Here is a 13407-nt window from a genome sequence, read left to right as displayed (position 1 = left end):
AAAAAAAAAAAAAAAAAAAAAAAAAAAAAACATCATAGTAAAACCAATACCTTCTCAGCTTCGCATCGAAGCTAAAAAACAACAAATTAATTGTAATAAATTTTAGTTTAAATCTTTAATCTTAGGTGGTGTGGCCCTTGCAAATTATTACAACCTCGCATAGAAAGTGTTATTGAAGAACTAAATAGTACAGTAAATCTTGTTAAAGTTGATATTGATGAAAATACAGAAATTGCTATGCAATATGGGGTACGTTATAGATTTAAGGTCTCTATGAATTTACTTATTAAATATTCATTATTTTTTTAGGTTTCTGTGGTGCCTGAATTAGTTGCAATTAAAGATGGTAAAGTTTTAGCCAAGATAATTGGTCTACAAGATGAAGAAAAATTAAGAAGTTTTGTTACTAAATTAGTTGATGAAAATAACCCTAAAAAAGAAACATTATAATTTAATCGTTATACGTAATTAACTTAGTTTAACTTTAACAAATATTTTATATAACTGAAAATTGACTATGAATTACCTTATACTTTTTTATTGTTGATTATTATAACCATTGATAATCTTTAAGTATTATATAAATGCTTAATTATTTCATTATTCATAATAGAATTCATAATATTTAATAGAATAATAATACAGTTCTTGTGCTACAAAAAAATTGTAAAATTAAAACTATGTAACCTAGTAAGAACACTTTATTAGTCAAAAATATGAATACTAAATTAATAAATATGAGAAGTATTTTAATAAATATAAATAAATATTTGTTTTAATTATGATTAAAATAATTAATATCTGTTTACTACAACGATTAGACCTTTAAAACAAAGTTTACAGTATCTACACACAAAAAAAAATCTATAAATTACAACACTTTTTAATTAGAAATCAATGTAGCTTTCACTTTATTGACGATTTTAATAGGTTTTGTAACTTTGATAATGTAAAATAAATAACAAAGCATAGTGTGACAATAATTATTATAATAACTAAAAATACATCAATTAAATAATATTGAAACCATGGCATGCCAACTGCTGCTGTTCGTAAATGTGGAGCACCTTTATGTTTAATAACATATTCTGTCCAATATACTGCTGATTCCAAAGGAGACATTGGTCGATCACGAAATATCTCTGATAATTTATTTGCTTTATTTTTGTAACTAAATAAGAGAATAATATTAATTGATTAATTACCAACCCTTATATAGTAAACAACAATAAAAATTTACATGGGATTAGTTAACATAGCTTTGATTTTGTTAAATATTTCATCTTCTTCTAAATTATTGTAATTCAACATTTCTGCACCACCTGTATCCATCACTGCTTTTATATTTGTCATTTGATCACCAAAAATGGGCATTGCTAAGATAGGTACACCTTCATATACAGCTTCTGTAGTACCCAATAAACCTCCATGTGAAATAAACAGTTTGACATTCGGATGAGCTTAGAATAAAATCAAAATACATTATATTTTAACATTAATATTAAAATCAGATCCCCTAAAATTGATTAAAGAATAATGCACATTTTAAAAATATAATTAGGTAGATTACAGGTAATTCTTTTTAAACTAGCCACTCAATTTCTCTACAAATAATAATTTTTCAATTGGCTTTTATTAGTTACATGTGTAACTCCCACATATTTATTATAAGATATTTGTTATAATCATCCCTTATGTCTTATAGAGGTATTGACTTTATTTTATTTTTTTAATGATAACATACATAATAAACTAGCTTATAAAGTAGAATATGACTGATCGATAACAACTTTTGGACCAGTATTTCAGAAGTTATTATCAATTTAACCTAATGATTAGAGATGAGAAGTGGGTAATACTATTTTTATAACACATTTCTTGGCCTCACTTATTCATCTTTTATGTTTTATATAGGTCTTGACTTTTGCTTTGATTCGATGCAAAGCTGAGAAGGTATTAATTTTATTATGATGTGTTTTTTTTTTTTTGTCTGTTGTCACTTTTCTTAGTTCTCACCGGACCGATTTCTTTTAAAGATACATCAAAAGATCACAAAAGTATCTAGTTGAAGACATTGCTTTTAAAATTGGAAAACATTTTCCTCGTACCATGTAAATGGAGCAAATTCCCCAAAAAAATATGATTCTTATAATCGATGAATTTTTACATTTTTTTCACTTTTTCTTCTTAATTATTTCATTATTCCAAAAACACAAAAATAGCATATTTTTAACTACGCCATTTATACATAGAAGATGTATGTAACATAAGCTTTAATTAAATTTTATATATTTATATATATATATATAAGACTCAATATTTTATTAAGAGCAATGTCTTCAACTAAGTACGATTTGTGATCTTTTAATGTATCTTTGAAAGAAATCGGTCCGGTGAGAGCTGAGAAAAGTGACAACAGACAAAAAAAAAAAACACATAATTGTAAAATAAATACCTTCTCAGCTTCGCATCGAAGCTAATATAATCTAACTAGTAAAATAATTATAATTAGTACAATCTGATTTTACTATCGTTTTTGCGTCAAAAAAAAAAAATTATTATATATCTGTATTGTTACATCTTTACACTCTAGTCATTATATGATAACTTTAATTCATTACATACCTAAAATATCACGCTGGGGCATCCATTTTTTTATCATAACATTAGATGTTATTCCAGGCATATCACCTTCCCATTTCCATAACACCTTTTGTTTTAGTTTACTGAATACGTTCAAAAACATTTGTCTCTTATGAGCTGGAAAAGTTTCCCCGCGAAGTAAACTGCCCATACAGAAGTATATAATACCATGTTCAGCCTCGTCAATGAATTTTCGAATGTCCTACACAAAAAAATTTTATATCGTAAATTAAACTTTATGATAATTATATAAAATATGTTGAATTTAATGAGACAATTACGAACTTCCATTAACGGTTTGGAAGAAGTAATATGCAGTCCTCCTACATCAATAACGCCTTGTGGTAATGGCCTACTTCCCCAAACGGTAAAATGAGTGTTGACAAACAGTAGAGTTGTTTGTAAAATTATTTCACTTAAAGAAAGTGACAACTCGTAGCGTTTAGATGCTATATTTTGAGAAACAACTGTCGAATCCCAATGATATTTAAAAAAAGCAATAGTTCTAAGTAATGTGTTACCTAATCGTTCAAAAAAGTCCATTTTCGTCCCATACGCAGACATCAAAACGGGTATATAAGCTGGATGAGTAGAAACTCCCATACGCTCTGCTGACCAAACAAACATCGGAGATGTAGACCATGCTATGAATGGTGCTTTAAATTTATTGATCAAAGCTAAGTAAAGATCTGTATTGCATGTTTCAGTGACAATTAAGTTATAAGTGTCTTCCGACTGAGCGTATAGCTCACGCATAAAAAAAGAATTTGTATAATTTTCACCATACGCAACTAGCCCAAACATATGTCTGTAACTATCAAAAATTGACGAAGAAAACATATTATCAATAGTTAAGTAATTTTTGTCAAGAAAAAACGTATCAGCAATTGGGATTCGACTGTAAGAAACATTGATAATGTCGGGGAAATGCGTGTATACTGTAACATTATGACCCCTGCGATGGAGTTCAGTCATGAACACATCATAAATACGTTGATGACTACGAGCCTCAATAGGGAAAACGCCTAATATATTTGCGGTAAAAGAACATTTTATGTTCAGTATGAACCAAACAAAAAAATATTGTAAGTAATAAAATGAATACATATTTTCTTAACGCAAGATGAGAACTGATCTTAAGTCATGGTACTAAAATTATTGAAATGGAATTTGAAACAGCATCGATTAGATAAGAATTAGATAGATAAAAAATGTATAATTATAATAAATTACCAAAATCGGTTAAAATTTATATCTAGAATGAGTGATAAAAAAATACTAATCAATTTGTTAGCTTATTAATATTGAACACACTTTAGAAATAAAAATAATTTTAAAATGAAATAAACTCCATAAAAATAATTTGTCTATTAATTTAAAAAAATAAATAATAATTTTAAAAAATATACATGATGATTTATTTATGTAAAGCGCTTTCATAATTTAATTACATAATATAACACAACTTCAAAAATAAAACATTTTTAATTATGCGTTGGTACAAAGAACTTTAATTTCTAAGTAGCAAAGATGCAGTTAACGTTGGAAGTGTCATAAGAAAAATATATTTGTGTAGTTAAAAAATCATTGTAAATAAATTAATAAATTAATTTTAATATTAATAATTCGAATTTTCTGAAAAATGACCAGTCTTTATCTACAAAAGCTTGTTTTAGAGCCCCATGAACAATATTATGAAATATTAAATAAATAATTTTCCAAGTATAAAATTTCGCTTTGCTATTAAAATTGAAACTGCCTAAACAAATACTTAATGCGTTAGTAACGAGTAACATTGTAAGGCTATAAGTCTAATAAACTATTCATAAGCGTAATTACGGGTCGCGTAAGTATACTTATATGACCACTAAAACCTTGTGCTGTCCTTTAAATTACAAAGCGTTCAATGATAAATTTCAACTAATTGTTGTTCGATTATGTAAGTAATTTATCGTATATTTAATTGATAACTCATTATGTGTTTTGTTGATCAGTCAGTAAAAAAAAAAATTCTTTTTGACAGGAAACCACTCAATGCAGATAAGTATATTGTTTGATTAAATTTACATTTACTTATAGCCTGCGTTATCAACAGACTACCTCGTCTTTCATAGAATGTTATTTATAGCCATGTCTGTCCTATAATGATTTATGTATTTATGTACAAACTAAGGTTAAATATTATATGTTAGTTCGTGGTAATACGAAGTTCTTTTGTTATCTAGGACCGCTGTATAACCGTTCGGTGACTTATAAGCATACCATACGTTGCTAGAGATGTATGGCTAACATCGCTAGTTCTGATTGGCTCTCTGGACTGTTTAGACAATTTGTTGTTATAAACGTGTTTTTGAAATGTTTTACTATTATCATACAATTATTTAAATAAGATATTTTAATTAAAAAAAAGGAATTCACAATTGTCAATCAAAGCTACCGATCTTCGCTATACTAAAACAAAGTAAAAGTTTCTAGTACTATATGGTATCCTTATTTGCTACCCTATGTTGTCAGTTGTTGTATATTTGTTTTTCTCGCGTTTGTCACGTTAAAGATTTCAATAATATTTTCATTTTATGATTTACAGTATTTATATTATTTATATTATTCATCATGGATAAGTTTTTAATAAAAGTTCTTAATACTTAAGTATATTCTTTAAATTCAATGATTTTCCTTTAATACTTAAGTTGTATTTGTTAATTTTAAATACTTATAGTAATTATTTATTATTTTTATTAAACCAAATAACCGTATTTCAACATTTAGTATTATGAAAAATTAATTATAATTTTTTCAATGTTATTAGTGTTTTTATTAATTTATTGCTCTAAACGTATATATGGTAATTTTAAATAGAATATAAATTTAATTTTTAAATTTCCATTTATAGCTTGATTGGATAAGTAGCGCGGGTGGAAACAGCTCGTACTGATGTATGTGCACTCCGCCCGCGCTGAAATGGGAAAAGTATGCAGCAAATAGTTGTTAGGTTCGAAGGTGAATTTTTGTGCTTATTTTCATAAGTATGGAATTTAAAACTGATTAAGGGAAAATCAGAAATGCTGATAGCCTCGCAGAAAAATAAAAATAATTTTGCAAAATTTGACTCAAAATACGTGCATGGAACTATTTAATAAAAGTGTTTAAGAAATCAAAACTATCATATATATTTATGACATTTCAATCTACAAGATTTTTTTTAATGAATTTTAATTACATACCACAGGTAATTGTTTTGAAGGTTTTATATGTATTCCACCAACTTCTATTATGGCTGGCACCAAGGGCTTAGTTCCATGTATAAAATGATGAGTATTAACTAAAATTAACGATGTATTCTGTGCAACATTTCCTAGTGAAACATCTATGTTTAGATTTTTTTTGATAATTTCATTATCACTAGATCTAAATAATAATTTATATGATGACATTTGACTAGATATGATAAGTGTGTTTATGAAACGTTCGTAAAAGTTCATTTTTTTGCTAAAACCTCCAAGGACCGCAGGAATAGTAGACATTTCGTAAGATTGTGCAACAACAAATTGACTCCATGGTAATAGACCACTGCTACTTAATAGTATTGTAGGAATTTTGAATTTATGTGCAAATATCAAAGGTAGTTCATTTTTAAAATGTTCGGTAATCAATAAATCATAATTTGTTGAATTTTCTGCTAACATTCGTTTTACATCTTCAACTTTAAACATAACTTCATCTACTTTGCCAGTAGCATGAAATTGCCATAGTAAATATACAATTTTTTCTACAGTATTAAGAGTTCTATTTGAAAATGGTAGTTTATTATTAATCAGTTCTATCGAACCTTTTATAGAAATTTCTGTAATATTTGGATGGTCGAATGAATAATGACTTATAGTTGTTAAATTATGTCCTTCATCCTTAAGTTTTTGTATGTATGGTAAGTACATCATGTGATGGCTAAGACCCCGATGAGGAAACACACATAAAATATTCGCCGTATAAGCCGATGAAAACAGTATAAAAAGGTATATTACCGAAAGAAAAACCATATTTATTACTTTAATGTAGAAATCTACTACATTCATTTGTTTTTAAGTATTAAAATGAATAATAAGCACAAGAAGATAGCTTTTTTAAAAGGTAATTTCAAGATTTAAACAAATTGTTCGTTTAATATAAAGCTTATAAGCTTGATATAAAGTTCATATTAAATCGTTTTTTAAGTTTTAAACAAATAATTTTCTAACAAGCATCATTAACAGTTAAAACATTTTTTTACCATTCGATTAAATTCAAAACCCATGTCATACTTTGAAAAAACGCTAAAATGATTAATTATCCACTTAAAATTAATATTTAATTAAAAATTCCTACGTTAGTAAAAATTCAATTTTTAACTGTATTTGAATATTTGTAATAATAAAGTTCCTTTAAAACAGAAGTTTTTTGATAACTGTCTATCGTTTAATCTTTTGAATTATTTTATTCATATAAAAATTTATGATTTTTTTTAAAGAAATTCTAAATTGTAAAATTAATATTATATATTATTTAAGAAATATTTTCTGCGCACGTCAATTTAATACTAAATAATAAGCGAATAAAATAGGTCCATATTGTACTTGACAAGTAGAAAAATCTTGCAGATAACAATCTTTAAAGAACTTCGGTGTATAACAATATTTTAGAGCTTGCCCGCCGAAAAACTACAACTTAACAATACACATGTTTTTAGTAATGCATTATACCGCTTCAAAATAATTAACTATGTGACAAGATTAGTCTTATTCAAATAAATACAACTGTGTTAAATTTGTATTACAAAGTATTCAAAACACGTTCTTTTTGTTTTACTAGTGATAATGATGTATATTATGACACATGCGCACGCAGTTATTTTAAAGAATTGAGTGATGCGTTCTCTACCTCAAATGTATTTGTCTACTGAGTGGGGAGACGGAATCTTATAAATGTTATAATTGGTACATTAGTCTATTATGTAAACGCAAATCTATATGTATAATCTTAATAAATTTTTTATTTAAATTAGGTTATTTCAAATAATGAGTTGATATGGGATTTTAATAAGAAACTAGGCTTTGCCTAGATGGGGCTCCACTCCAAACGAGGCCCTTACGATTCTCATTCGCCTTCGGTGCGTAAGCCTCTTTGGGCTATCCTCTTAATTAGGCCACCGATTTCGGTAGGAGCAAACGGCTACGCCGGGTACAATAAGTGTATTGCAGCAAAAATATTACATCAGAATCAGCGTAATAAAAATATATTAAAAATTTAATTATTAAAATCAGGAAAATTCATAAAAAGAAAATAGTAAAATGTATTGGTTATAAGGTTAACGTTATTTTTCGTTAAAATTTGATGAATTTCAAACGCTTGTAACAGTTAAAGTTTTGGTTTGACCTTTATCGACTTTATAGATTTTTGGTGCTTCCTCGACACGTATCTCTGTAGTAAAGTTGCGAATCGTAAAAAAATATTTTTCATACTGTAAAGTGTCGCAAGAAATTTGGGCGACGCGCTCTGGCTTTTCAAGCGTATGATAAAAAAAGCTCGTAGTACGGTGAAAAATGAACGAATTAAATTCATTTTTTATGATACATCGGAAATGTCTTTGGGCGGATCTGGTGAAAATTTCAAACCTTAAGTCATGAAATGCTGGCATCAACGAGCGTTTTTCTCGAAAAAAGTTGAGTTGGGTTTTTAAAACGCCCGCGGTCAAGCGTCAAAAATTTTCCGGACTTTCGTGATCATATACTTTAGTTGAAAATCTGAGCACGCTAAGTAATTTCCCCAGAAAAACGTTTTTTCTTTGTTTTATTATATATAATAAGATAATTTACATTTATCTCTTTATACGTAATTAATTTTCCAGACTAATGCAGAAGTGGAAGTTAAAACATTATTGTATGTTCAAATTAATTTTGATAAATTTTGGTTTCTAATATGTACCAAAGAAAGTATATTTGTATAATATTTTTTTTCTATGGTAATGATAATCCTTATCAATAAAACATCTAATAAAACCTTATTAAATTAATAACTATATAAATTTATCTTACCATTGGTAATTCATTAGGAGGTTTAATATGCAGTCCACCAACTTCTATTACTGCTGGTACCAGAGGTTTTACACCGTGAATACTATGGTGAGTGTTTACCAAAATTAAACTAACATTATTAGCAATTTTTTCCAATGAAATATCCATTGCAAATGTTTTTCTTATAAAATCTTCGTCATTTGGTCTAATTATAAAATTATATCCCAATAATTGTATGGTAACAATCACTGTGTTTAATAAACGTTCATATAAGTTCATTTTTTTATTTACTCCGGATTCTAATGTAGAAGGAACAGTAGACATTTCATACGATTGAGCAATTATGGATTGACTCCATGGTAATAAACCACAGCTGCTAAGAAGTATAAAGGGAATATTTTTTTTTTTTGCAAAAATTAATCCTAGTTCATTGCTAAAATGTTCTGTTATAAGTAAATCGTATTGAGTAGAATTGTCTATAAATAGTTCTTTCATACTGCTAGTATTAAATAAAACTTCATTAATTTTTCTTCCTTCAGAAAATTTTTTTATCAAATCAATGTTCATTATTAGCGCATGCGGTATTTGATCTGGAATTGTTTTTTTATTAATCATATTATCCACTGTACCTTTGAGGGAAATTTCGCTAATATTTGGATTGTTTAATGAGTATTGACTAATAATTGTGAGGTTATGCCCATTATTCGAAAGTTCTTGAAAGTAAGAAGAAAATGCCAAAAAGTGACTGAGTGCACGATGAGGACAAATACATAAAATATTGGCCATCATTACAGGAACGATTAATATAAATAAGTTTAAAATTAAAACTATAAATATCATTTTAAATTATTGTAAAATTAAAAACGAAAAAATATTTATTCTTTATGTTATAATTTTTTTTACACGCAAAATTGTATTTAATTTTTTATGTCTTGTTTAATTTTAATACTTATGTTTAAAATCAACTAATCAATTGCTAGAGTTAAACCGAACTAACGACTTTAATGAAGTTTATTATAAACGGTACTGGTGAATTTTAGGATGTAATACGTGAAATTTTAAACATAGTAAATATATATCACGGAATAATCTATACAGTTATATTCTTATCGCTTTGTAGTATTCTCAATACTTGTAAATCTTGATTTTTCAATTTGTCGTTATACAGAGTGTTCAATAAGTAAGAAAACAGGTCAATTGTTACAAACAACAAAAATAATAGAAACCCATTTCCCTTACTTAGTGACCTCTCTATATGAAGTATGATAATAGTTATTATCTAATTTTTTTTAATTTTACATTACTTATTATTACTATTGTTTTTTATTTATTCATTGGATTTTAAAAAAAACTTTATGTACTTTTCATTTTATTTTTAATGATACAAGAAAGTTTACTCTTTATTTTTAATTATAAATGTTATAAGAAAAATACGCTGCATTATAAAATAAAAAAATCACGTAATTGTAGTCAATAAAATAAACTAGAATTTTTTTTAGAATGTTCTACTGAATACTTCATTAATACACAAAAAAAATTTCAGTACTTTCACCAAACTGTTACTTTAACTTATTATAGTAAAATGGGGTTTATAACCCTTTATCTCCTTTAAGTGAAACAACATAATTTTGTTTTTGATTCAATTTGGAACTGTTTCTTTATAATTGTTAATAAACTGCTTTAATTTATGTTTATGATACCATTTTTAACTTCAGAAATAGTCTTTCGAAATTTCTTTGTCCTTCAAATAATTAAAAATATATCATGAATAGCCTAATATCAAAAAAGAAGAAAAAATTTATTTTTAATTATTTTAATTTTAGCATTTCCAAAGTGTCGGTCAAAATTCCGCCTATGAGACATGTTATTCAAAACATTAATTCTTTAATTTATAAAAGTAATAGTATCTCACTTTGTTACATAAAATCAAATATAAAAATACGATGAAAACCTTGATTTTTAAATTTATAATGTTCTAATATTATTAATTTAATTTTAACGTTGAATGAAAGAGGCATACTATTGAAATATATATATATATATATGTAATCATTTTAAAGAAAATAAACAATACTAATATAAAGTCAATCATATAATTCTGATATCATGACATTTTCATTGCTGCAGATCTGAGATATAAAGCATGATTATATTTGATAATGCACTCCGACCTGTATACTACTGTTTCCAAAGAAGGTCAACCAGTAGATTATGAAATCTCTTTGACAAAAGTTTGGCACTCCGTACATATCGGTAATAAATAAAATCATATGTCAGAATTATTTCTAACTTTTACATTTATTTATATAAATACATTTATTTCGTTTACAAGCTTTCAGCTAAAATAAATATTCTTCAAATTAATTAATAAGCATAGCTAGCACTTTAGTATATATTCGTTTTCTTCAATATAACTATAGTTTAATAATTTTGTTGCTCTTGAATACACAATGCCTTTAAAATTGGTCATTTGATAAGCAAATATTGACATGTTTAAAACCGTAACGCTTTCGTAAATAGCCTCAGTAGTGTTCAACATACCTCCATGTGAAATAAATAGTTTAACATTAAGATGTGCTAAAATAATAATATTTCTCATTGATAAAGTTAACTTTTTAGTAATTATGCTACAAAAAATCGTTAATTTTGATCTAATATCACTTTATACATATTATTTTTTTTTAGATAATAGTATGTAATTTTTCACTTAATATTTTAATTTCTATTCAAAGCTGAGAAGGTATTAATTTATTGTGTTTTTTTATGTGTGTGTCTGTCACCAATTTTTCTCAGCTTTCATCAAAATAAATTTTTCAGTAATACGTTAGAAGATCACAAATTGTATCTAATTGAAAATATTACCCTTAAAACTTAAATATTTTCCTTCGTTCCTGTAAATAGAAGAAATCCTCCAAAAATGAATGATTTTTGAAATCGATAAATTCGACTTTTTAAACTGTCGTAACATTTTGAAAAATCAAAATAATTTAATTTTTGTTAATACCTTAGGTATTTTCCTTTTATTTGGTTTTTTTTTTTTTGAAAATCTTATATCTTATCCTTTACCTGCCTAAAAAGGGGATTAAAAACAGCACACATTTCACGAAAAGTTAAATTTTTCAACTTAATTTTTTTAAATGTTTCGGAATTACTTCGAAGTTTAAACATATGTTAAATTAAAGCTTATGTTACTTACTATAAATTAAAAAAAAAAGTTGTCCAGCTATTTGTCTTCAATATGTAAAGGGCCTCCGATGCTAAACAAAAAATGTTGTTGTTTAAAAAATCATCGTTTTTGTGTTGTTTTAAATTTCTACTTAAGTTAATTATTTATGCCTATATTTTAGGTCAAACAATATAGACATATATGAAAAGGGGGTAAGTGCTCATATTTATACCCCCTCATTTTACAAAAAAAAAGATTTTAATGTTAGTTTTAAATATTTCCAGGGAAAATATTCAATATCAACCCAATAAGTATATTAAAAATAAGGGCCTGTCCTTTTCAAAAAGGTATTAGCTACCAGATAAATTTCAATTTCATAACTATCTAACTAAATTATCTACAGATTTGCAAGAACTATAGTGTAGTAAATATGTTGGTAATACACATTTCATAGTTTAAACCACAATTAAAATATTGTTAATAACACTTTTTTAATGAATACTGTGTACGTAACGGATAGATGTCGGTTATACCGTGTAAATATGTTTCTAAAAAAAAAAAAGTGATAAAAAAGGCACTAATCTACCTGCCTTATATATACTTTAAATTGAAAAATTCATGTCTCTATAACTTATTTTCTTGTACGTATATAAATATTTGAATATTTATTTATTAAGAATACGCAATGATTGCCAGATCATTGTCGTCTAATTAAATTGTTACATTACTATTATTTACAATATTTATATTATTTTTAAATAGAATGGACATTTTTCAAATGTTTATTTTATGTATGATATTTTTCAATAACTTTCCAATATTATTCAATATCCACATTAGTATGGCGTATATAGGGGTGCTGATAATAAGATAGCTCCATTTGTCGGAGAACAAAAACACGTTAAAAATATAAGATATATTATTTTAGTTATAAGAGTTATGCTAATTAGGATGTACTGCTATATGTATTTGTTTTTGAGAAATAATAAATTCGTCATCTTACCTCGTATGACTTTATATCAATGTTTTGTAATAACCTGAGGGTGAATTAAATTGTTTAACTAACATATAATTTTTAAGACCCGAGGACTGTTTATTTAATTTTTTAATTTTATAATTTTTTGTAATACATTACAGCTGTAATATATTTAAAAAAACAATCTAGAGTGTCGTTTTAATCTTAATATGTATATAATGAACTTAAGAAAATACATTTTTTTCAGAAACCTAGCCAATATTGTCGTCGAAACTTAGGTTTGTTGTATATTTATTTATTTGTTTTTGTTAATTAGTTAAAATTTTATTTATCTTGAATAATTATAAATGGTAAACAATTAATATTTGTTGGGAGTCCCCATTTCAAATAAGCAATGTACAAATGTACCAAATGTTTTTCCATAGATATGGCAATGATTACAAAGTATTATTTTATTGTTATTATCAAATAAAAAATTGCCCAACAAAAAATACATTTATTGTGGCAATACTATAAAATGATTTAAAACATATGAAGATGAAATATTTTATGTTAATAGAGGAATATTTGTGTGT

At 26.0% G+C, this 13407-nt stretch overlaps 2 protein-coding genes and 1 long non-coding RNA gene across 7 annotated transcripts in view; 2 read left to right on the top strand and 1 right to left on the bottom strand.

The window, feature by feature from the left end:
• LOC126895409 (thioredoxin C-1-like) overlaps window positions 1–530 on the top strand; it is a 2246-nt gene extending 1716 nt beyond the window's left edge. Inside the window, exons 3-4 of the mRNA XM_050667244.1 lie at window positions 126–249; window positions 310–530. Coding sequence (XP_050523201.1) covers window positions 126–249; window positions 310–450 — 265 coding nt within the window. The 3' untranslated portion in view covers window positions 451–530. The remainder of the gene's footprint in view (window positions 1–125; window positions 250–309) is intronic.
• A 236-nt stretch (window positions 531–766) lies between these two features.
• On the bottom strand, window positions 767–9661 carry LOC126895405 (UDP-glycosyltransferase UGT5-like). Of its 5 annotated transcripts, none has more exons than XM_050667236.1 (5): window positions 5868–6008; window positions 2929–3457; window positions 2626–2845; window positions 1241–1460; window positions 767–1171 (listed from the first exon to the last, which is right to left on the bottom strand). In XM_050667236.1, exons 2-5 carry the CDS (start codon window positions 3445–3447, stop codon window positions 907–909), a joined length of 1224 nt encoding a protein of 407 aa, XP_050523193.1. In that variant the 5' UTR covers window positions 3448–3457; window positions 5868–6008; the 3' UTR covers window positions 767–906. The 5 variants fall into 5 exon arrangements, with proteins under 5 accessions (XP_050523193.1, XP_050523192.1, XP_050523191.1 ...); XM_050667235.1 differs by lacking the exon at window positions 5868–6008 and having other exon boundaries at window positions 2929–3092; window positions 3165–3824; XM_050667234.1 differs by lacking the exons at window positions 2929–3457; window positions 5868–6008 and adding an exon at window positions 8712–9661.
• On the top strand, window positions 4701–13073 carry LOC126895410 (uncharacterized). The gene is made up of 4 exons (XR_007701649.1): window positions 4701–5292; window positions 10818–10943; window positions 12038–12068; window positions 12141–13073. It is a non-coding gene; the product is annotated as an uncharacterized LOC126895410 (long non-coding RNA).
• The last annotated feature ends 334 nt before the right edge of the window (window positions 13074–13407 follow it).

The sequence above is a fragment of the Daktulosphaira vitifoliae genome, unplaced genomic scaffold (assembly GCF_025091365.1).
Source record: "Daktulosphaira vitifoliae isolate Bord-2020 unplaced genomic scaffold, ASM2509136v1 Scaffold_1, whole genome shotgun sequence".
Taxonomy (NCBI): Eukaryota; Metazoa; Arthropoda; class Insecta; order Hemiptera; family Phylloxeridae; genus Daktulosphaira; species Daktulosphaira vitifoliae.
Note: the sequence above shows the minus strand (reverse complement) of the source record. Positions and strands in the feature narration are given on the sequence as shown.

What these genes read in the sequence shown, in the direction of transcription:
- LOC126895405 (XM_050667232.1), bottom strand. Translation starts at nt 6,716, where the DNA reads ATGAATGTAGTAGATTTCTACATTAAAGTAATAAATATGGTTTTTCTT. An exon ending in GCCCCAGCGTGATATTTTAG is followed by an intron (nt 1,461 to 2,625) that starts GTATGTAATGAA and finishes TTTTATTCTAAG; the next exon opens with CTCATCCGAATGTCAAACTG. An exon ending in GCTATGTTAACTAATCCCAT is followed by an intron (nt 1,172 to 1,240) that starts GTAAATTTTTAT and finishes TCTCTTATTTAG; the next exon opens with TTACAAAAATAAAGCAAATA.